The 25,608-nt window shown below is 41.1% G+C and overlaps 1 protein-coding gene across 3 annotated transcripts in view; it reads right to left on the reverse strand.

Annotated features, from left to right (window-relative positions):
• pvrl2l (PVR cell adhesion molecule related 2 like) overlaps positions 1-25,608 on the reverse strand; it is a 317,496-nt gene that overhangs the window by 147,637 nt on the left and 144,251 nt on the right. For all 3 annotated transcript variants that reach the window (XM_039605480.1, XM_039605479.1, XM_039605478.1), the window contains exons 5-6: positions 24,005-24,122; positions 22,860-23,008 (exon numbers count right to left, since the gene is read on the reverse strand). In XM_039605480.1, coding sequence (XP_039461414.1) covers positions 22,860-23,008; positions 24,005-24,122 — 267 coding nt within the window. The remainder of the gene's footprint in view (positions 1-22,859; positions 23,009-24,004; positions 24,123-25,608) is intronic.

A 25,608-nucleotide genomic window follows, 5' to 3' on the forward strand; every position in this document is an offset into this window, starting at 1 on the left:
AATCTAAATGAGAAGATTTGGGATGTGAGGAGGCAAGGTGGAAAGAGTTAGACGGGCTGAGCGAGAGAGACAAACAGAGGGGGGGGGGGGAATGGTGTAAGGTGTATGAAAGTAGTAGTAACTTAATAATCTTTCATGAATCTCCTTCACCACACCTCTCCTTCCTTTCTCCTTGTTTTGATTCTCAGAACTGAAGGCTCCACTCATACAGCATGAGCCAGAGGCCATCACTGTTGAAGCTTCACAGCGAGGAGTGATTCTAATTAAAAGCAGCTTTTGGTCAAGGACATGTAAAAGCGCACCCATGAATATATCCCAAAAACCCTAACAGCCTCCCAAAAAGGCCAAAAAAAAAAAAAGAGCAAACCATTGTCAGTGACAGAGCATCTGTCTGACATTTATTTTTCCACTAAGTGATTCCCGCTGAATTGTGGGAAATGTTGATGCAAGTTGATGAAGAATTTGCAGAAATTCAGATATAACTAAGGTCACATGGGTACCCAGATCAGGACCACATACAGAAGCACCAGCTTTTCAAATTTCTGAATCCTTCAAACAATCAAACAAAGATCCTCTGCTCTCATAGAGGGTCTCACACTTGCTGATGATCTTTTAATCATGTGCATTTGATTAGCAGCACTTTGTCTGGAATCAGTAAGGGTGTATTTAGTTTTTGCAGAGATCTACAGTGGCCCTGAGAGGCCAAATGGAGTGCAACTGCAATCAGCAATAAGAAAAACGCTCCAAAAGCTCACAAAACACAATGGAAATAGGAAAAACAGATTTCCAAAAGTACAAGGGAAGTGTTTCTGGGGAGACAATAACCTGACGGACCAGTTGCAGGAACCAAAATATGCTAGGTAAGTGTGTTTTAATCTCATGATTCATGTAATACTGATGATGGATTTTTAGGCTAATAGTTAGGCTAACACACTTACCTCTCATCTTTTCTTTCCTCACAAAACCAACAGATCCTCCACTTCTTTTAAGTGTCTCCCAGCACAATTCTTAGCATATTTGGTTCCTGCAACTGGTGCGTTGGGTTATTGTCTCCCCAGAAACACTTCACTTGTGCTTCTGGAAATCAGTTTTTTTTCTATTTCCGTTTTCGTTTTTCCTATTTCGGTTGTGTTTTGTGTGCTTTTGCAGCATTTTTCTTATTGCTGGTGTTTTCTTAAGTTGCAGTCCTTTTGGCCTCTCAGGGCCACCGTAAAGATCCTTTGAAAAACTAAATCTTTTACATGACTGCAATAATAATTTTATCTGTAGACCAGTATGTGTCTAGAAAATGTAACTCCTACCCAAGCGATATAAACTTTAGATGGTTGAGAAGGTCCAAAAATGCAAGTAATTGCAATGTTAAGGGAAAGTTCACCAGCTCTCCAGAGCTCAGCCGGAGCATTTTCTACAAGTCTGCTTCCAGGTTTAGCAGAGATAATGCAGACTATATAAAGTGCCTCCTGAATGAATAAGGCGATCTTTAACCTTTGTTATACAAATCTTGGCAAAAAAAAATGTAAATGAGTTCAAACAACCCAATAAACCGTAGTTAGTGGTTTATAAGGTTATGCTGAAGGCCTGCATAAAACATGGAAACATCACTCTGCTGCTAAGTGAAAAGTGGTAAGTGTTCTACACTTTTATAGGGCCTCTTAGCCTTAGCTTAGTACTGCAAAACACTTTACAGTGTTTCTCTCTGACCCATTCACACACCATCACGCGGTGTGTGATGTCGGCTTTCCCGGAGCAATTTGAATGCAGTCAGATAAGATGAAGATCTACCAAATTACCATCCTTATCAACAAAAAGGCCTCCATGTTTACCTACGATATCCTCTTTTTAAAAACATTTTTTAAACTTTTACTTGAATAGCTTAATGTTAAAAAAGGCAGTATCAACATAGAAGATGGAAAGTGGAAGAAACTGCCCAATCAGAGGAAACATGTTCAAGAAGGCAGAGAACTCCACGCTGGGTCCAAAACCTCAGAGCCCTCTTCCTGTGGGGCAACAGTGCTAATGACTGAGTGGGTATCGCCAGTCTTATTGTCACTTTATTTTTCCAAATTAAAACACGTCCCAAAGGCAAACATCAGGAAGCTCCACTTTGTAATAAGTTAATGAAACCCTCCTTGTGCTTTAAACACACTTGACCTTTGGTTTATTTTTATTCCCAGAAGAAATCGTAAACACGAGTTTTAGTTAGTTTGTAAACCAAGTCACCGATAAATTATTTTAATTGAAACTAGGTGACCTTCAAACCATGTTTTGCTGTTCTTTATGAAATTAGTCATAAACAAACAGCCGCGGTTTACTTGTGATTTACTCATGTATAAGCAGTCTGGGAGGCACAAGCTCATAATCATGGCAGAAGTGAGCGGAGGTGGAAGAGGTGAGGGAGAGGCTAAATGTTATCATGCTTGGATAATGGGGCCCAGAGGCAGCACGGACTGGAAATCACAGACGTACTGTAGGAAGAGATTTTTAATGTAACCTTTACCACTGACGCAGCAAGCTGAAGGTAAACACTGCTGACTATGGCAAAGGAAAACTTTTAAAGATTGCTCCAAGGATTTGATTGTAAAATTTGGGCTTTTTTTTTTTTCATAACAAGCAGACTGGTTAAAATTAAGCATGATTAAAGAGACACACAAGGGTCTGCATGAAGGACTTTCATCAACACTGGCATCTAGCTGACCCTCATCAGCAGATACTCCTGGATGGCAACGCAAACCAACTGAGTTCCTGTGAATAAGATTACAGCAAACAAATAAGTGTTTATGTAGCACATATGCAGACCTGATTCACGAGGTACACTTTAATTGGAAGGCTTGTATAAGTTTACACAGGTAAAACATAGCCAGGTATTTTTTTCTCTCTCTTATTGTCTGTTTAATACAAACAATCATATAAACATGCACATATAGTACATATAGCACCCATAAACACACACTACAGCACAATGACCCAGTTTATGCGAACAGCATCTGACTCGTCACGCTTCTGATTACTTCCTTAAGCATTTCTGTATCACTGTAATTACTTACTCTTATACTTAGCCATTTATTCTGAGGTGCTCTTTTATTGTCTTGAAACCGTTACTTCCTGAAAAACCATCACCTTCAAGAAAAAACTTCATCTGGCAGTGCGAATTTGAATTTCTTTAGTTGCAACAGCTTCAAACGACTTTTCTTTTCTGAATGAATCAATGAAGGACTTCACTGATTTCACACAGCACGCTTCAAATACAGAATCACAACAGACATTTTTTTTTCAAATTGGAGGTTTTCTTTTGCAGCGCATCCCTCTGATATATTAAAACCTGCTGATGTATAGTGCTAATTCACAGCAACAGTCATTTCTAAATGCTTTATAGTGTAAGGTAATGATCCCAAAATGAAAGAGAGAACACCAACAATCAGACGACCCCCTATGAGACCACCAGCGTATCCAGGCTCAGGGAGGGGCAGCCATCAAGGGCAAAACACAAACTGTGGGAGAGAGGTGGGAGAGAAAGGATTGCTCCCCAAGCAGCCTGAGCCTACAGGAGCATACCTAAGGGATAGTTCAGGGTCACCTGATCCAGCCCGAACTATAAGCTTTATCACAAGGGAAAGTGGAGAGGGTGTCCGTCTCCTGAATCCAAATTGAGAGTTGGTTTCACACGACAGGAGCCTGATAGCTGAAAGCTCTGCTTCCCATTGTACTTTTGGAAATTAGGAACCACAAATAAGCCTACAGTCTCAGAGGAGCAACCTATCTGGATACTATAATACTATGAGGTCTTTTTGATATTATAGTGTCTGATCATTCAGGACTTTACACGAGGACAAGAATTTTAAATTCAATTACTGAATTATTATTTTACAGGGAGCCAATAGCCAAGAGAAGATAATATTAGAGAAATATAATTTCTCTTTGCAGTCTAGTCATCTCAGCTAATGCTCAGAAGTGAGAGTGGGATAAAAAAAAACCCAAATTTCAACTTATTCCCTTTAATATTATCTGATTTGTATGGAGCACAAATTGTGTCAGGAATAAATTAGAGTTTAACCTGGTTGCACGAAGAGTAGTTTGTGCACTAGAATTAATAACACATTCAGGAAATAATAAGTGGTTCCCTGAAGTTAGTAATTGTAGCATGTAATAATTAACTGAACATTAAATTCAAACACTTTAAACTGCGTTTAAGTGTCTTTGCAGGCCACACATTATTATTTATTAACTAAAACTCTTAGTGTTTCTCCTTAAGTTACTGCAGTCATCACAACAACCTCTAACTTAATTAGCACTGTTAAAGTGACTGTGTAATAATTTGAAAGCATACTTTTACTTTTGCAAACAAAGCTAAAAGGTACACAAGCTTAATGTTACACTTTTTTTATAGTTTAGAAGGACAATCCTTTAGTGTCTCACTGGGAAATACATCACATTAATGACATTTTATGTCACAGTTTGTGCGCTAATCATTGAAGTTTAATGAAAAACATCCAGGTTGTCTTTTATCGTCCACCTTCTGCACACCAATACATCCAAACACCATCAGTCACACACACACACGTATATGTATACTCTATCAGCGATTAATGCTCTTCATTTCTCTCCCATTCACCCCTACATAGAGACAGTAACACACACATACACATTCACAAATGCACAACCCTCACCAGCAGCTATTAGCAATGAGATACTAAAAGCCTTCAGTGTGTTTCTGTGTCATATCTTGAACTCAGCCGCAGTGGTTGCACACCACACCACACACACCCACAGACTTTGCTTAATTACCATTGATGACACAGACTTGCACAGATGCAGACACACATAACGACACAGAGCTACACTATCTATTCAATTACCCTCATATTATTCCCGAGCTTCACGCATACACAGGCAGACAGGTCCTGTACCCACACAGGCATGCATGCACGCACATATTTCTTTTGCCCTGCAACCAAAGTCTTACACAGCTCCCCTTCACAAATCCAACTACCGGTGTTTCCATGACGATCTCAATCATTTCCTCATGCAACCCCTTGATGCTGTAGTGAGGGAGGAAATTTCCTTCCTAAATCATCTTCGATTCTGTCTCTTCATCATGGATTCTAGCTGGTGCTTTTCATCTCTGCCTCTCTCCCCCCTCGCTTTTCATCAGCGAGGAAATAATCAGAGAGTGGGCAAAGAGAAGGAAAAAAACACAACTTGTAAACTACACAAAAAGAGACATAGGAAGGGGTCGGCGAGGGGAGAGCAGAGGCAGTGTGACTTTTTTTTTAAGTATGTGGTTTTTGGCTTTTTTCTTGGCCCATTGAGCCTCACTGTGCTCTCTCTCTTAAGACTCTCAGGATTTCAAATGGATGCTTTCTGACACAGAGCAAACAGATAGCATGAAAATGAAAAAGCACAAACAGATGGGAGGGAGAGACTGGAAAAGGCAGGGAGGGGGGGTGTAGGTAGCGGGTGTCGATAAAGGACCACTTGGACAGATAATAGATAGAAGGATGAATATAAGTGGAATAAATGGGTGAAGTTAATTATTTCTTTCACCTTGAAAATTGTATTGCATTTCCTTTTCTACAGAAACACATTTAAACTTGCATGCATGAACACAGACACATCAGTGCAACCCATTCCTACACAAAGACACGCACACACATTCAGTCTAATTACATTTTTTCCCCATTCTGCGGCCCCCTGCAGGGGTTATGAACTTCAGGAGGTTTCCCAAGTACCTCCCCACTTTCCTATTCGAGCTCAATGCTTATTTAGCATCCAGCTGCTCCGCGCACAGTCTCTCGTACAAACACTCAATAACTGGCTCACTTACACACGAAAGCACACACATTTCCCCCACTCCTGGCTCCATTCACCTTAATAACCACCCTTAGCCTGAAGTGGAAATGCACAAAAATTACACCCTGTACACACCCGTTTGGTGAAAGCGTGTGCTCCTGCGAAACACACAAGCATGTATGAACACAACAAAAGCGCCTCAACCTTTTACAAACACTAACATTTGTGCACATACACACACCAAGCTCTGACACAACACCGCAGGAATGTAAAGCCTCCGAGGGAATAAACTCCAGCCAGCAATTTTACTGAGCACAGATTAACTGTACAGTTGTAAAATGCAGTCATAAAAACACATTGTAAGGCAACAGCATGGAGGTAACAGGACTGGATATTGATTTCGAGTACATGTACATCCACTAACACCATTTGGGTGAGTTGAGTTAAACAGCTGCAGTGCATGTTGCAGTGCCAAAAACTGAGGCCATTAGCAGTTTTAGCTGTGCATCAAAAAAGGCTCTAACATGTTATTTCACTACAACTGGACCCGGACAACACGCAGCACAGTGAAGCATCCATAACGAATCTGAAGAACTTCAGTCTCTAAAAATGAAGGTCAGTCAAGCTTTTCAACAGTCTCAATTCAGTTTGAACCATCCATGAGTTCAATCTGCTTAAGCACTGGTTCTTAACCAAAACGTTCATTCTATCTTTCTAGTGTACTTGTAACATAATCTACAAGGCCGTGCTGCACAATGAAAGCTCGACATTCAACTGGTTACTTTCAACTGGTTTTCATTTGCCAAGTTGTTCAGACTGCACTTCATGTGGATTCATCAGGAAACAATATACATTTATAATATGCATTTTACGTCTGGTTTAGATGTCATCTGGCAAAAAGGAGGGGATAACCCCCCGCTGTGACCCCCATCCACACACACACATCCTAAGATGCAATGGAAATGTCTTCTCAGGCAGCACATCTTAACATTTTCTACCTTCTCTTGCATGATTATACAGGGTTATGTGACATCCTCAAGCAGTAGATAATTAGGTATGCCTTAGAAATATGTGTCTCGTGTATGATGAGTGCTTTGACCTTAGAGGTGTCAAGAGCCTCCGGATCACTGGATGTCTTGTAAGATGTCATGTTCACTGTAACTGTCTCTACAATTAGCCTTTAAATCTTATTATAGGTAAAAGACTGCAGTGAAATCGTGTGTGCATTTTGTAAGTCTGATTTAATCAAACCCAGATTGCTGCTTGCAAAATGAGCACTTACTACCCACTGGGCCAGCAGGGTGGTCTGTGATTACAGAGACAACCCTGTAATATAAAGACAGGCAGTTTGATTCTTGAGTTCTGCCTGAGGACGTGATCGCACCTCCGGTTTGTTTGCTTTGTTACATTTTTTTACACTGTTCATTTATTTTCTTGCTCCCTGATTACAAGAAAACCACAGCTTGTAAATAAAAGTCACAACACTCTCAACAAGCTCATTTACCGGACGCTTCTCGGTAGTTCACATGCTGTCATGTTAGAGAATTGCTGGGAAAAAAAGGAAAGATTTCACCGCCTCTAACATTTGTGTTTATAGCCCTCACTGAGAGGACACATGAAGCAACAACTGAGTATCGGTCAGGGCTGCAGCTTCCCAGGGGTTCAATTTGTTAACACTCAGCTTTACAGAGATGAGAAACTGCTTGCTATTAGGTATCAAAATAAATGTACTACAACCCTGGAATTTTGGATGAAGTGCTGCAGTTGGAACATAGTTTTAACAAACTGAACCACATGGTCTTGCAGCATGGCAGTGAGTTTTATTTTCAGGGTTTTTTTGTTGGAGCTTTAATGACACTGTTTTCACTTATATGCCAAAAGCATACAAAAAGCGGTTTTAGTTAAATGCTCCACCCGTGTGTGGCGTGAATGCATTTATTTGTCAAGAATCACATCACCTCTCCGCCTATGAAAATTCTGCATATTATGTAAATGAAAGACAGCTATGAGTGGGATGTTTTAGTTGTTTTTTATTGTTTATGGAGTCCGCCTAAAACTTTGGACACGAAGAGATGATAAAAAAATGCCTTTGTCTGCCAGCCGTGTCCACATAAAGAAGCGTTTAATGCAAATCTGCAGTGATCCATCATCCAAGTGTGGTGCTTACTCACTGCTTGTGTGTGTAAGTCGTTTTCAGTTACACGCATACAGTACGTACACACTCGCTCTCCACACACTCGTACCCAGAGCTGTCAACATGAGTGGGTTCAGTAGTTTAATGAACATTATTGATGGCGAGGCTACAGCACTGCTGGCATAATTAGTGTGATGTCTCACACCTACATGTCTGTAGCTTCATTAATTCATCGCACAGCCTGGCTAATAGACACGGACACATGCACAAAGACGCACACACATGTGAGCACCGGCAGTCTCATGTGTCATAATCCAAAACCCCGGCAAGTCCTCTTACCTCTACACCCTGCCTGTGCTGCATTATGTATTGAACTTGCACCGCTGCCACTCTGTGCGTATGCCATTTGGATACTGTATCCGTGCGTGCGCGTGTGCCAGCGTTGTGCACTGTCACATATATTTTTAGCCTCATTCTGCTTGGCTGAATGCAGGGAGCTGATTGCATCCAGACCTTGGCTGCTGATACTGATCAACAAAACCAGCTGAGTGAAAAACAGCCATCAGCCTCCCTCTTCCCTCTCTCTCTCAATCCCTCTCACCCACTCGCACTCAATTCATCTCCCTCTCCAAGTCACCCACCACTCCTCCACTGCTCCCTCCCTCTTAAATGGGGCGATTTGTGGTTGGGTGACTCATTTCTAAGCAAATCTGGACCACGGAAGAGAGGAGAGTGAAAGACAAGGGTGAGTGAGGGAGGAGGCGAGGGGTTTAAAGGGGCCCAAGAGAGCATAGAGAAATAGCAAAGGTGAACGAGAGGAAAGGAAACGAGTGTGTGCTTGCATACTTTTGCTCAGTTCAGATAGATCCAGCTCTCCCTGTCCACCTCTGTCCATGAATATGATCAGGGGCACAAAACTTAGATGTACACACCAACACAGCAATATTACCCTGATTGAATTAGACCTGATTAATAACTATGGTATATCTCGTTATAAGAGCAGACATCAAGAAATATTCATGCATGTTCAGTCCTTTAAGAAATACAATTGTTAAAATGTCACAGCGCCCAAGGTACAACTCCACTATGGCTGCCATTTTTGTGGCTATTATTTTGTTACAATTGATCATGAATACAATCAGACAGGTAGCAAGCTATGCAGGAGGATGAAGACTCAATTTTTAATTCTGAGTACTGAGTTCTGGTCTGATGACCATTATCCGTTTGCAGCACTTACATGTCTGAAACCGAGCTTTTTCAATCCTCTCCTGCCCTCTTCGCTTTCTCTGGTCAGTTTTCCCTTCATTTCCTCTTTCCTGCCTTCATTTACCTGCCTAGAGGTCTATATGCAAATCGCCCTCCCTCAAACATCTAACCTTACACCCCTCCTTCTCTCGCTCCCTGTTAACCTCCCACACCGTCTCCCTCTCTCTGCATTGATCAGTTCATAGTGGATTAGCTGCAGTTTGTGATAGCCGTCTGACCCAGCCTGGCCTTGAACAAGCCCTGCTAGCTAATTGAAAGACAGTGAGCTGGTCTGCAGGATTAGACACTACCCAGTCTGTCTGGCTCATTATTACAAACACACAAAAAATAAACACACACACACACGCGGAGCGCGAGATGGGCGGTTTATTGAGCTTTTTGGATGCGTCATGCCAGAAGGGAATAGCCCACAGTTGCAACACTGAGAGAAATGAGAAAAGTGACTAAGCCCTCAACACAAATTGGATGTTCTGCGAGTATTTGTGTGTCTGTGCATGCTTGTGTTTGTCCTGATGGAGTTTGTGAGTGTGTCTATGTGCATGCGCTCTATCTGCTTATGTAAGTGTCTGTGCATGCGTGTGTATTCTTGTGAGTATCGGCACCTGTGTGCAGGAATGAACTGCATTAAAAAATGAAAAAATAAAAAAAAAAGCTAAGAGAGTGGCTGAGTTGTGGCCCAGGGTCTTTAACATTGAAATAGAAAGCAGCCGCAGAAGCACAGAGGTAATCATGAACTGCTCCCTCACCAAGCTTCAGTTGCAGGTAACATCTGACCCTGTGAGTCCAGTGAAGAATGAGCCGGTGCAACAGCAAATGTGCATATAACAAAATAAACGTGTGTGCCGAAGCAGATATGAAACATAAGTACACTGCGGGCTTGTGCATTTAAATCGCAGGATGGTGATTTGTACCACAAAAACCCACAGCGGTATATACAGAGCACACACGCTATAGGTGATATTCATAATGTGCTCTATACAGTATTTGAAATGCATTTAGTCAACTATTACATGTAATTTTGCCTGGAGCCAGACAGCTGAAGAAGTTTGGATTTGGACGAGAGATTCAGAAACCCACAAATACTGAAAAGCGAGACACGAAGAAATGGGATAAAAGCCCAGGGGAGGTGGATACAGTACATCATGAGTATGTGTAAGCGTGTGCTCGTTTGTGCATTCAAGGGTCACCCACATGCTGCCTCTCCCTGATTGAAACCAGCAGTGCCTTGGCTTGGCTCAGCTCTCTCAATGAGCTCACCCTTCTCTTTTGACTGCTGTAGTAAAAGGGAAAGTCTTGACTGCATCAACCCACGCGGGCCCCAAGCGTGAAATATTCAGGTAAAAAAACGAATACCTCTTTTTAAAATATTTAAACCACGTACCACACAACACTCAACCCCTTCGGCCCCTCGGCTTCTTTTCCAACTCTGACGCGTATCAATAATGTAACCGTTTCGATCAGATGGATCTATTTCAAAGTCGAGATGGAGATTGGCTGATGGGAATTCAATTAAGAGAAGGTTCTCAACTGGAATTTAACCATAAGTGGCTCCTTTAAAGAACAACATTAAAATTTCAGCAAGCCAAGCCCACACACTGGTCACTTCAAAGCTAAGATGAAATACTGTAATCCTGAGAAAGTCTCATCGACATTTCACACGCTTCAAAACTGGCCAACAGGGTCATGTAATATCAATTAAATAGAATAAAAAAAAAACGGAATAAAAAACTTTTAAACAACACGCTGGGAAAGCTTTTTTGTCTGCAACAAATGTTAAAGAGTTACATCACAGGAGCACAGAAATGGAAGAATAATTCCAGACAATTTTAAGCAGTTTTTCTTATTCACAACTCGACGCTTGCTTAATCTCAGCTGGTGGTGGCTTTCGTCTGACTCCTGCCTGTTCCAGGGAACAAAACACAAACACCACCTGTAGGAAGCGATGCTGCTGCGCCTGTGAAAAAAAACCCCCCAAACCCTCCGTTCTTGAAATCTTGTGGCATCTCAGTTTAATTCTTTGTCACTGGAACTTCAACTGTCTTGAAGGACAAAAAACAGGACGGCAGACAGCTAAGAATGTAACACTAAATTCTTGGCTTGCCTCCCAGAAAATAATCTAGCAGTGAGACTTGGAATAACAACACTTTTTAGTCTGTGGCACCAGCATCCTCTCCGTTTCTGTGCTTTCACCTTTTGAACCCTATTTTGGTTCATTTTCAGTTAATCAAAGGCCTAATCCCTCTGTTAATTCTGCTAATTTGCTCCTGTACCACACAGCCACTCTCCCAAATTTACAGCCATTATGCTCTATGTTAGTATTTTAAGCTAATTACAGGCCTAATCCTAATTAGGTGTCATTTTTGTACCTACAACACAGAACAAGAATTTCCCTAAATATCACTCTACCCACTTTTGTTAATTATAGTTTTACTGAATGGTGACATTCTTTGGACCGGAGACCTACTTTTAAATGCTTTTTTGCTACACTGCCCATGTAATATACTAGAGTTTCATTTCTGATGTTCTGCCTGAGCACAGTGTTGCATAATGTACATTTTGTCGTTCAGTAATTCAGCATTGGAGTTTACATGGATATCCTTGACATTTTAGTTCTTAAGCAGTGTCTACAGACACACTGAGGGAGTGGAGATGCACTACCTCGGAAAGGCCATGCAGCTGCTGGCACATGCTCACAGGCTGATGTTGGGACTAAACTTTTGACCTTTTGGTTAAAAGCCCTCCTGTCTCTACCTACCCTCCTGCTCCAAAAACACATCTATTATCATTCTCGTGCTGTTGTCTTGCACTACATAGAGAGGAACAAGAGGCACTGTGCTATACTTACATTATGTTAAACGGTACCAGACACAGTAAGTTATTACGCAGCAATGAGATCTTAATGCTTGATTCTTGGCCTCCACTCTGCTCTAACTGGGATGGTGCATCTCCACTTTTCATAGTAGCAGAGTAAGTTTTTTTACTTTAATGAAATTATACCAAACCTTTGCATTTAAAGAGCACACTGCCCCCAAAGAATAAGAATAAACATTTTAATTGCCAGCATGTCAGAAAGTCTACTCCCACACAGTTGTATAAACATCCTGCTGAGCAAGAGCAGCCTCTGCATTGCATTGGAGGGGGGTAATTAGTCTCCACATTATGTAATATTCGATAACTGCAAGAGACAGAGCAGATAATTGCTCACTTATGTGTTGTGATTTACTTGCTTGCTCACAATTTTCGCCTTTTCTTTTTCTGTTTATGATTGTCATTTTATGTAAAGCTCAAAATACAAAATGTTTTTTAGCCACACTGCATTAAAGTTTATTAGTTGCTTTGGCACCAGCTGATTATATTTCAGGTGAAAACTGAATGTAAGGTCTGTTATGCAGCATTTACTACAGACTGCTGTCGAATACTCTGTGCTTCAGTTTTACTTTCCTCACGATACTCAGGGATGCTAAACCTGTGTTGCCAGGGGACATTTTTTAAGCATTACAGCAGGTCAGGGGCCAGTTAATGAACAAAGAGTGAAAATGAGGGTTAGTACCTCAATGACTGAATCTAAATAAATTAAATTAATTTCCCGTATCTTATGAAATTCATTAAAAAAATTGTCAAGACAAGAACTGACACTAAACCGAAGAGACAAATACCTTATTTCACTCTATTTATTAGCTGCTACTGCATGTCATTGGGAATGGCTTTAGTTCTTGTAGAGAACTGGTTCCCAGCATCTCCAGTATGAAGTTGTTAATCTATTTGCCTGTCGATCTACTTGCACTTGCGCTACAATCAGCTGATTTCAGTTAATATGCCGGAGGATGAAAATAATAGCAAAGCCTACAGCGTGGATATGAACATTACAAAAAAGTATGAGAGCATGTGAGTCAAGCGCACACTGCATCCAGAACAGAGACAACCGCAGTTTTCTGCTAACAGAACTTTGTTTCTTTGCTAGCATATGGACAGACACCATGCTATTGCTAAGCTAGCAAATAATGATGTTGAAGCAGAGTAAATGCTGACCTCAGCCCAGCAGCCGGATCTTTAACTTGAACTGATGAGCAGTCAGACTGCAGCCTCCCTTTGTACCTGTTTTTCTACTGCGATCGGTTTGAAGTTTTAGTGCGCAGGTTTAGATCTTTTCCTTTGTCGGCTTTGTGTTCGAAGTTAAACTCTAAAGGAAAGATCGTATGTGTGTCCTCATTAGGACATACATTTTTCTTGGTGTTGGACTGTAGCCTATAGGTTTACATTGTTATAACTGGCAACGATGAGACAATGTGTTTTGGTGATTTTACATAGAAACGTTAAAGCAATCTAATGTCTAACGTCTTTGATATGGTGGTGACTCTCAAAGCGGAGCCAGAGAGAATCGATAAGGAATAAAATTGATATGTGATATCGATGCTGGAATTGGAATGATTAAATTCTGATCAATTCCCATCCCTACTTAGTGATGCAGAAAATGGTCATCAGTCAAGTTGTCAAAGGGAAACTAGATTGGCCCCCAGGGAACATATGGAGGATAACTGTGTTATAATATATATATTTTTTAAAACTTTAGAACAAAGCCCAACATCTTTCTGAAAAAGTTAAAACGAGAAAATACACCAATACAACGTTTCATGGGATAGCCTCCTTTGAGTCCTAAGGTCATTGTGGCTCTACAAAAGTCTGCCATTGATCGCCGAAACACTACCAACAAGAGATAGGACGATTTTACACCAGTGTTCAATTATTACAAACTTCACAGTAACCTTTTCCACTGATCGCCGTGGGTCAGTCACACAAAAAGCTCTAGTCATAGACAACAAATATGTAGCAGTGGAAATTCTCAGTTTCTCTTTTTCTTGGAGCCCCACACTGGTGGTGGTAATCTGTTGTCTGGAAGGTCATCCTGCTATGAGACAGAGAAACAGACTAAAGTTACAGCTGCTGGGCGCCCAGTGATACAGAGGTGAGATATAAACCTCCCCCCAACTCAAATCTCTCTATGTGAAAGACTTCTCACCCCTGTCCTGGGCGTATGTGTGTGTTTGTGTATTCCCTCCAGGTATGTGTGTGATAAGCCATAGCCTGAAGGCCTTCTCCTCAGCTCTTATCTCCCTGACAGACGTTACCCTTGCGTGGCCGCGGCCCCAGCAGTCACTCCGAGGGCGCGAAAGCAGGGTTCTCTCTCAGCTTTCTGGAAGTTTTTATCAGATCTTTTTGGCTTTGTTTCTGATTGTCCAGGAAAATAACACACACACACACACACAAACATATATATATATATATGTGTGTGTGTGTCTTTTCAGCAGATAAAGCCCCTGCCTCCAATTCTTTGGTACTCATTTTTTGGGAAATTGAGCTCAACTGTAAAATCATTTCAGAGTGGAAATGAAACTCATCTAGATTAAATGACTCCCTGTGTTACTGCCAAGATTCATCTGAGGTGTTAGAAAAACACAAGTGATAGGAGATCAGTAATTACCAAGTCTGAAAGTCACAGTGAAATCATAAATGAATTTTCACATCATAGACATTAATTATACTTGATTACGTTGAGGATATGAACAAACTGCGTTTTGTTGTTGTATTTAAACTTTTTATCCATCTTGCTTTGGTTTAAAAATCAAACAATTTTACAACTTCTCTTGAGCAAAACTAAATTTGTTCACACATCACAATGACTCTCAGCTGTAGAACGACCTGGCAGAAAAGATCAGTCACTTTTAAAGACTTTCTGTTTCTGTTCTGCTTTTTCTTGCTGCCTTGTAAAATGTTTTTATTTTATATAAAGCACTTTATGACGAGTGCGATCTTCTCGTTAATGCTCAAAATGTTGGCGCTGCCTCTCTGTGTCCTTTTCTAACATCATATTTTTTGTTCTTGTTGAACAAAAAAATATGACGTAGAATGTGTTATTATTTTAGGCACATCTTGCTTTGGGAGACACATTTCTTAATAGTCACACGCAGACATACCACGCTGTCTTGCAGTGGAGCTCTGACAGCTCTGTTGGTTTTTTTCTTGCAATTTTGACAGAACCAGTGATAAATCACAGCTGTATGTTTTGAAGCAGACAGGCCAGTCGCAGACAGGTCGTGATAATAATAAGGTAACAACAAAGAAACTGCAAGGTGCACAAATTTCCACAAACTACTTGGAGAAGAAACAGCACCAAGCTAAATCATCCAATAGGGAAATCTCACTGAAGCTTCAAGACTAAATAAAGCAAGCAAAGGATTTTCTTACAAAATAGTATATGTATTTAATTACTGAATACTGCCACACGTTGCCATCTCAGTCACTCAGTTTTCCAGCTTTGTAAAGCAGTAGGCAATTATCTAGTCCAAGCACAAACCACAACTGAACTTTTCATCCACACCTCCCACATCTACAAGATGTTCTCTAGGAAGGAGTGTTGTTCTTTTCTACGCTATAGTTTTATACCCTCGGGTGCAAATTAAGTGAAACTGAATCAGCTTAATCGAGGCATGAAGATCAGATAAGATCTTACTAGAAGTCTAAACAGGCGGCTTTTCCCTGTCTGCTACTGCAGCAAGACATCAGCTATACAGGAGGCCCCAAAGAGCTGGAAAGACCGTTTAAGGGTTTAAGTCTTTACTTTTTGTGAGAATGAATTCAGTCTTATAAATATTTTAGACTTATTGACCAAAGCCTGAGATGCATAGTGTATCTCATACTACAGAGATGCTCCTCTGTACAGTTACGAGAGCCTCAAATACATGTGGCACTAAAGAGAGAGGCTAAAGTTTGCGCATTAACCTTCCACTTTTCTCTCTTCTGAAATAGTTAAATAAATAATCAACAGACTGATCAGCAACAAATTATTGGCAATGTTGATAGTGAGTTCATCTGCTGAGGTTTATTTCTCTGTGCCTGCCTCGTCTTATTATTCAGTGCACTAATTGCGTTTGGCACAAATGATCGCTCATGCACCTTTTTAGTGGAGACATCCCATAATGACGTTCTGAGGGCATTAGTTTAAAATCAGAACAAAGAGGCTGTTGTAGGTCAGCAACAATGGACTGAGCTTCCCTCAAATGGCAGCTTATCTAATGAGATTTGTTGCCGACTAATGATTGTTCTGAAAATCCTGTCGAGGTTGTTCCATTTTGCTACAATCAGCTTCCTAACATGACCTGTAGCTCTATGTCATATTTATAAAAAAAACAAAAAAACAACAATGGTGATAAAACATACCCAAGATTGGTTGCCATATCAACAATGGTTTCACCAGATAAACATGATTAATACGGACTTTCTGCGGACGATCGGGTAGAAAATCTCTAAGCCAATGAGAGAGTCCTGGAGTTACCCCCATATTTATTAGCTGCTGGAATAAAATGTGTGTCCTCATTGTTAAAAAGGCTGAAGAGCCATAAATAAAGTCGTTGTCTGAGCATCTTCCTTTCTTCCTGTTTCCTGTTATCTTTGTGAATGATGATGATGATGATGATGATGATGATGATGATGTGAATAAAACCAAGCTATCTGAAGTCTCGCTGGCCACTGAGACTCATGGAAAAGAAAATGTTCAGTATTTTTTTCTTCATTTTCTATTTAATACTCATTTTATGGGGGGCATATATTTTTACAGGGAGAACACAGTCATTTTGCAGTGCAATGCATCACAGCATTTAAGGCACTAATTTCCAAGGTCCAATGGAAGGGCCTTTAAATCATTATAAAAAGATGTACGACTTTTTTTCCAGGCTGTTGTTGAGATTAATGCAACATTTGTACAGTACTCATCTTTAATATAAAACACTCCATTACAACAATTCCTTTGCTTAACCTGTACCTAATCTTTGAATGTGTGATTCAAACCTATGTGTGATTCATTAAGCTTGTACAGAGGTTAACCCAGGCTTCATGTCATAGAGAGTTGGTGCCAGCATTTTCCCCTATGGCTAGATCGTCTGATTATTTTATGCACAGAGCACCACGGTCCAATTTGTGTGTGTGTGCATGTGTAAAACATTGTTGTGTATGTGATGTGTCTGCACAGTGAGCATGTATCTTTCCAGTGGACGGCTATCTCACTTGCTGCAGGCGATCCAGGAAATGCTTCTCCACTGGTCCACTCAGATGTGACTGTGTGTATAAATGTGTATAAGGGTGTGAATATGAGGGTGTGTGTGTGTGTGTGTGTGTGGTGAACAGCAACAACCGCCCCCAGCCCACTGCCAGCTGGACTCCCCCATGAAAGGACTTTTTTGTATGGGGGGGTGTGGGAGGTGGAGTGATGGGCTGAGGGATAGAGGACAGAGGGGGTCACAGCCTCCTGCCAGCTCACTCTTTCAGCCTGGACCAGAAGCCATCAGAGTCCTAAGAGGACTTTCCTGCCACTCTCCTCCTGCTGTTACCTCCGTTTGTACCTCCCCATCACAGCGTCCTCGCCCCAAACACTTGCCTCTATCTCGGTTTCGAGCCCTTCTGCAATCACGCTGTCTTTATTCTACTGCCCACCCCAACTCATACCCCCGCCCCCAAGCCAATCTTTTTTTTTTCCCTGCCAATACCGTCTCCCACTCTCCTCTCTGGGCACGGTGCACTGGGCAGATCGAGCTGGCACAGTGGCAACCAAGCAAGCCATGCATAGCTGGCATCATGTGCATGTTGACGGATGGGATGCAGGGCGGGGCTGGAGTGTGCGTGTTTAGTTGTGTGTATCAGTCTCTGCGGATATTGGGCGGGGGGATGCTCTACACACTTGACTCTCATCAGCGAAAAACAAAAATCTCGAGCTGTATGACAGTAACATTTATTCCTGAGAGCTTAAGATGGATGAGAGGGAAATGGGCCAGGAGAGTGTGTGCTGTGTGTGGGTGTCCGTGTTTATTACAGCTCTCAAAATGCCTCCAAGTAGTTCAAGCTCTTCTTTCAACTCGGCTTGACCCCCCTTCTTTCCTTCCTTCCTTTCTCCAACCCCTTTTCCCCTTGTCTCACTTCCCTTTCCCCATCACTGTTGTCTTTCTTGTACAATCCATCCAGACTGCACATAAAACATGAACCTATCCAGGCTCATAGGGGGGCATCTTGTCAATGAGAAGTCCCTTTCGCATTTCACAAGGGACTATAGTATACAAAATTACAAAAAATAGCATCATTTTGGAATAAGTAAGGCACCAAGCTAACTATCGAGAGTTCTTAAAGTGATAGGTAGTTTAATTTCACAATCAGAAGAAATGCAGGTTTAAATCACTTCAAAATCACCTTCACTTTCCCAGAATCATGTCGATCTTTTATATACAGCCAGTTCTACCACAATACAGCTCCTCCCCATCCTTCTCCAAGCAACAGAGGCTGTGGGACATCACGACATGTGACGGCTGCTTGACGGCAGCAGAAAAGCGAGACAGCATGATGCTTTCATCTACCATTTAGCAGAACAGAGAAAAGATGTTAACAGTTCTCAGCAGGGAAATTAGCAGGGTGTTATGAGCCCGTGTACACAGAGTGCCTGGGATATTAACTGTTACATTATTGGAAGCTGGGGTCTTCCATGCCAAACGGTTTACAACTCATGCTGAGAGACTGGAACCGGCTTCTGCCACAAGTGGCAAGTGGTGAATTTGTAATAATAGAGCACAAGCTGCAGAACAACAATCAGTATCGCTCTGATTTAATACTTTAAAATACACGATGCCTAATAAATTCTGTGACGACAGTCAGTGAAAGCTCTACTATAAGTTCTGTAGAAGTTCTATACATATAATCAGCTTGGAGTCACAATGTGAAGTTATCTGTATAGCACAGTTTAACTATATCACAGCATACCAAACCACAATTTAATTCATTACGGCTCCAGCCTCCACAGCATTCGATAACTGCGCTGACCTTTGATACGGCCAACCTCGTTGGTGAAAGGGTCACTTGTAATGATCTCCTTCCTCGACTAAACCTGTAGCCTGAGCTGAACTAATTGGCTCAATAAATGCATGTTGATACAGGTCACTACAGAGAAATCACAATTTAATGCCAAAAATGTCTCAGTGCGAGGTGTAATTGTTGAATGATTGGACGAGTTTTACTGTGAAGCTGTATAAAGTGAAAGGCACAAAGGAACACCGAGGTTTGTGTTTTTCATAAATACTGGTGGTATAAAAAGGAACACCACTCCAACATATAATTAAGGTGAATATCACACTGTTGCATGATTTCCCTACTGAAAACACGAGTTGCACATAAAAATGAAAGCACAGGAAGTTGCACCGCTTGATTCAAACCATATCAGACTGACGGTATCATGTTTTGCTCATAGCATGATTAATTAGCTCACTAGAGTCAGTGGTTCAACTGTCGGTGTGTGCTTTAATTAGCCACTCACATGTCGGTGAATCGGTCATTGAGCCGAATGTATGATGATGATTTTCACAAAGGTGAATCAAATGATCCATTCCTGTTGTAATTCACTACCAGTGGCAGACTGGCCATCTGGAGTGCTGTGAGTTTTCCCGGTAGGGTTCTTTTCGAATTGGGCCAATGCAAAAGAACAGAAATTGAAATATTCACTGGGCCGTGGATCTGATGGCCTGGTGAAGAGAAGAAGACTCATTACAGTTCATGATTCAGCTGCTTTCACCACAAATAAGAGCTTATTTGATGTCATTTACAATGCCAATATTCATAAATGCCACAGTGCCTTGACAGGGCAAAGATTTAATCATAAACAGCTTTTATATTTATATAAAGTAATATAAGCATAGAAAGATCACTGAACATTCTCATGCCTACTTCAGATGGTGTGTTGTTGAGTTTTACTTCAGTTGTATAATTCCTCACAAGCAGTCACGTTGCAAAAAAGGGATGAGAACTAAGCAGTCAAACAAAAAGACGTTTTTTCTGAGTGCTGGACTCAAATTCTATAAGTAAACATTCCAAAAATGAGAGATTAAGTCACTTTGTTACTTTATATCATCTAGCTGTTTTGCTGCTGTGGAAAACAAGCAAACCCTAAACACCAAGGACGCATTTAACCATCACAAAGTCTGAGCTTAAAAGAGTCAGTTTACAGCAGGCTGCCGGATGATCTGGCTCCATTTTCTAATTCAATAAATAAAATGTATTAAATAAGTTCCACCTTTGTTTAATGCCTTATACAATTACATAATCTAATCAAAGCATTCAGAAGTAAACACTCTTCCCCAGATAAACTATGGCAATTTTATCATTTATTTGCTTTATCAGATAAATGTTATTGTTTGATAACAGGTCTCCCTCTGTGTCATTCGGTCCCACTGTAGAAGCTAGATGGGTAGAAAACCTCCAGCAGAGGTTAAGGCTTTAGTTTTGGTTTATCAGTGACTGTGACTGTAATTCTAATTCAGTCCTTAATTTAGGTGATTTAACCTTGATTGGACAGCTGAAGTCATTTATGGGGTTTTGATGAGATGGTCTGACTCAGAAGTGCAGGACATTTTTTCCTTTCATTGCCAGCTCCTATTGATTATTGTCCAGCAGCTGAAAAGAACGACACTGAAATGAAATGGATTTCAAAGATTTATGTCAGATGCCTAGAAATTCTTGAGCCGATATGTTGGACTATCGTACCTGTGTGGAAACAATGGAATGTGCATTACAAAAAAAAGGGAGTTTTTAAGGACACTTTTCTCTGTCAAATTTTATCAACACGTTGTTGAGTTTTACTTCAGTTGTATAATTCCTCACAAGCAGTCACGTTGCAAAAAAGGGATGAGAACTAAGCAGTCAAACAAAAAGCCTTTTTTCTGAGTGCTGGACTCAAATTCTATAAGTAAACATTCCAAAAATGAGAGATTAAGTCGCTTTGTTACTTTATTGAATCTGGCTGTTTGTCGAAAACAAGCAAACCCTGAAACACCAAGGACACATTTAACCATCACAAAGTCTGGGCTTGATGTCAGTTACTTAGAAAGATGAAACATTTGCCTGTCCTCAAAGAGTTTAAAGTGTGTGCGGATAGTGTGAAGGTTTTACATGTGTCTGTAAAGGATTTTAGAGCGTTAACTCTTATTTTATGTGTATTATGCGTGTGTGTGTGCTAGTAGGGGAAAGTATACCCTCCGTGATACTTTGAGTCAGTCTCAATGCTATGCTTCGAGCAAGAACAGTAGCAGCTTAGCCACTTCTGAACCTCCCACACTCCCAGCGCACCGTCTGGCTACAAAGCATCTTTTTTCTCAGAGGAAACAATTCAAATCTCCTTCTCCGATTTCCCACGGATTTTCTAAATGTAGTTTTCGCACTGTCTTTTGCCAAGAGTGTATGATTTTTTTTCTTTATGTTTTCTTTTCCTTTGTTGTAAAGCTCCACATGGTGATTATGCTAACAAATTCTTCTAAAAAAATGTGGAAGGAAGAAAGAAAAGCACTTTGACCAGTCAAGCAGTCAGTGTGGAGTGCAACACTGTGGAAACACACACACACACAGTGATTAAAATGACACTAACAAGATTCGGGGCCTGCCTGCTGACGTGCAATGAGGCATTTGAACATGCAGACTTGTTCCTGGGTTTGTGTTTGCGTGCTTGTGAGTTTAGAGGTGTGTGCATGTGTGTAGGATTCGTATATGGAAGCATCAGAAGGCGGGGGGGGGCGGGGGGGGAAGAAAAAGAAATTGTGACCGAAAGTCGTGGCAACAGTGGCCAAATCATCTCACTGGTAAATGTCAAAAGTCAAGACCCAGCAGAAAGATCAAGACTGCATGCAGACACAACCATTATACTGTTACCAGAAGGAGAAATTCAAAGGTGAAAGAGGAAAGAAAATGTGAACGACTCAGTTCCCTTGTTTAGTAAGTGTTAGTCAAAAAAATGCAATGAAAGGAAAAGGTAAGAAAAAACAAAACCAAAAAGAAAAACAAGAAGAAAAGCAAACCTGGGCAAACTGGCTCACACCAACTTGAACCCCTTGAAAGAATCTGGAAATCGTCCAACAATCCCAGCACCGCTGCATCCACTGCAGGGCCAAAACTCTTGTAGAAGGGCCTATCATACACCACAATTCACTTTGAATTTGCATCCAGCAGAGCTACAGATTCCCGCTGCAGTGTAGCCGTGCAAAGTTCAGTTTCAAGAGAGTGCTTTCGATCGGAAGTTATAAACACCGGCCCTTGTCTTGCATTTTGGCCCTGCTGTGGGGAAAGGGTCAATCAAAGGTCTCCACTGTGCCTCGCTAAAATTTGGCCAGTGAGGAGGAAAACATTAAAAAAAACACTCCGATGTGAAGACTGAGAGAGATCAGCATCCCTGCAGCTCTCAGATCAGCTCTGATCCCAGCATGTGTGCATGTGTGAGAGAGAAATTTATGTTTCTGTGCATGCATGTCTGCAAGTGTATCCATCCACTGGAAGAGGCGTAGAGACTATATGTGCATGCATAAATCTATTGGTGTGCACCGGGACAAAGTGGAATTTTGTTAGGGAACTATCATGGCTCACGGTGTGTGTGTGTGTGTGTGTGTGTGTGTGTGTGTGTGTATGTGTGTGCAAGCAGTGATCACATGCTGTTTGCTGTATTCCTGTTGGGTGTGATGGAGTATTGTGTTGGGTCACCAGTGTGTATTCATCATATTGACTGGTAAATATACATGGATTTCCATTTCATTTGTGCAAACGTCCACACATATACAAGGTGTGTGTGTGTTTGTGTGTGTTGTCACTGTTTTAAAAGACTCACCAATGACAACAGTGGTGATTTGGTGCCTGCTGGACCCGAGCCTATTCTTGACCTCACAGATGAAGGTGGTGTTGACAGCATCATCCACCTTCCTCACTGTCAGCTTGTTGCCCTCCACCACCACTGTTTCTGGCAAAGGACCAGAAGCCCTGTTGATGGGGAAAAGATGAGAAGGAAGGCAAAGCAGGGAGGACATAAAAGTGAGGTCGGGAGTACAAGTTTTTGGTGAGATCACAAAGGATCAGAGCAGAGAGGAATGGAACATAGTAATGAAGAAGTAAAGCAGGAGAGGTAAGTCATCGTGTAAATCAGGGATAACAAGAAAAGAGGAGACGAGACGGCGGGGACGAAAAGGAAGCAGTGAGGAGGTCATATATTTGGAGAAATTGGATAAATAAGATGAGGGGAAAAAAATTGAAAAGACAAAATCATGAACGAAAGAAGGAGAAAAAAGAAAAAAAACAGAATAAAATGGGAAAAGACAGAAAATGTGGTTTGAGGAACATGGTTTGTTGCTGCAATATTCAAAGATGGCAATAATGTGTGAAAAATCATGCGAACAGCCATTCTGTCTCCCTGCTCAATATTCATAAAGAGAGAGGAAGCCATCTGTCCATCAGAACAACATTTTTCTTTTCTTTTTTTAAAAAACACAAATGCATTTGAATGTCTACGTAAAAAAAAAAAAAAAATCTTTTGCCAAAGCATGGCAAAGAAACATCCTCTGCCAAGGCCAGTGCCCCAGTTTTGTGATTTTAATGAAAAAGTTCCAGATCTGTACGTAATTTAGTGAGTTTTTCCTTTGCCCATATTCTTCATCTTGGAGAAGTTTCTGTGTAATGTTGCTGATAAACAACCAGGCAAACAGGCACTTCAAAAAACCGCACCTGTCTCATACACCTGGCTCACCACTTGCCCTTAATTACCATTACAGCAAAAAAGAAGATTGTCAGGCACATCTCTGCAGTGATTACAACTAAAACCCAATTTACAAGAAGGTTAGGAGTAAAATGTAAATAAAAGCAGAAGGCAATAAGACAAAAGTCGCATTCTGCTATTTGCATAGCATCCTAGATATCCTGGAAATGTGGTTGTACAGATAGGACACACAAAGACTCTACAGATGGATTAAGTGTGACTCTTACGCAGTCCAGGTGATTGTTGTGGGCTCGGGGTTGGCGTTAGCCAGGCAGACCAGCGTGGCATCAGAACGGCCAACGTACCAGTTGTGGTCGTATCCCTCAATGGACACAGAGGGTAGATCTGAAACACAGAAGAGTCAGGATAACTTTTAATTTTATCATTTTAAATTACAGAGAAATGTTGGAAAATAGCAACAGCTCTAAAGTCTTGCATCAGTTTCATGCTCTCAAACAAACAAAAACCAAGTTGAGATTTAATCCTCATGTTTCCAGAGGGCATTAAAAAAAACTAAAAACAAGGCAATCTGAGCGCAAAGAAGGTTGTGTGTGTGTGGAAATTTCAAAGAAGCAAAAAAGCCTTCCTCAAGGCTTTCTTTCCCTTCAGGTTTGAAAAAGAAAAGCAAGTGAGAGGACTATAGGTGTGAGGAGAGGACAGTGTGTCAGTGAGAGTAAGAAGAAGCAGGACAGGATGGTAAGTGTGTGGTGTGATGTGTGTGTTCCTCCTAGAGTGCGCTGACCTATAAAAGCTGATCTGAGTTACACAGCAGACAGGAGACATGATCCTTCACACCATCACTAAACTAACACATACACAGCGAGGAATCCCGCTGTGTGAGCATGCCTGCTGCAGGTCTCCTATCTTTGCGAGCACCAATTTTAAGTACGAGGACATGTTTTTCCACTACTTCTACTTGAAGGTTACTTTGAATTAAGTTTAAGTTGGGATTTCAAACAGATGAATGAGTGTCCCCTCAAAAGAAGTACATGTGCATGACATGCAAACACACACATAAATAAAGTACACATAAATAGGGCACGATGGAAAAAGTTCCTCGACTCCATCCATAAAAAGCATAAACCTTTTTTGATGAAATTTGACCTCTATTTCCTGAACTGAATAAGCGGAAGAAACACTGATGGATGGGTGGATCCCCTTAAATGGAGTGCTCCTGCTTATTTAGGTTGCCTGAGAGTTTTCTTGTGACCACTTGCACAAACCCATCAGCTGAAAGTCTCCCATGTAACAAAGGCAACCCCTAAACCTGAATTTCATTTCAGCCAGAGGATTAAGTTACAGGTAGCCAAACCTGGGAAGTAAAGTCAGTGAAAAGTCACAATTGCTGCTGATGTCTGCTTTATGGAGACATAATAAATGCTATGATAAAAATCACAGATACTTGCAAGTGATCAGTACAGGACTTCCACAGATATACATATACCACTGGAGGTGTTTTTGCTTTTTATTTAAGAAAATGCAATCACATCTTGTAGATACTAAATCTGGGCACGTGCATACAGTGCATACTGAGATGTACACTTCTTGAAAGTCAGTTAAGATAATTTAAAAGCTTGACTTGCAGCCATATCACTGTGAATGTCACAGAACAGTCAGGGGTCTTGTCCTTGTAAGACAAGTGCATGTAAGAATGTCTAAACTGTTTTCCTTGGTATTTCTGTCAACAACATTTGACATGCACGCTTTGATTGTGTGTGCATGTCACCTAAAATTTAGAGATTATACAAAGAAGCTGAAAGAAGACAATCTGTTCCATCTTTGCAGTAACCGGCAGCAAGGTCACACCGTTGAGACGATGCTGGCGGCATCC

The sequence above is a fragment of the Oreochromis aureus genome, linkage group 22 (genome assembly GCF_013358895.1).
Source record: "Oreochromis aureus strain Israel breed Guangdong linkage group 22, ZZ_aureus, whole genome shotgun sequence".
Lineage (NCBI taxonomy): Eukaryota > Metazoa > Chordata > Actinopteri > Cichliformes > Cichlidae > Oreochromis > Oreochromis aureus.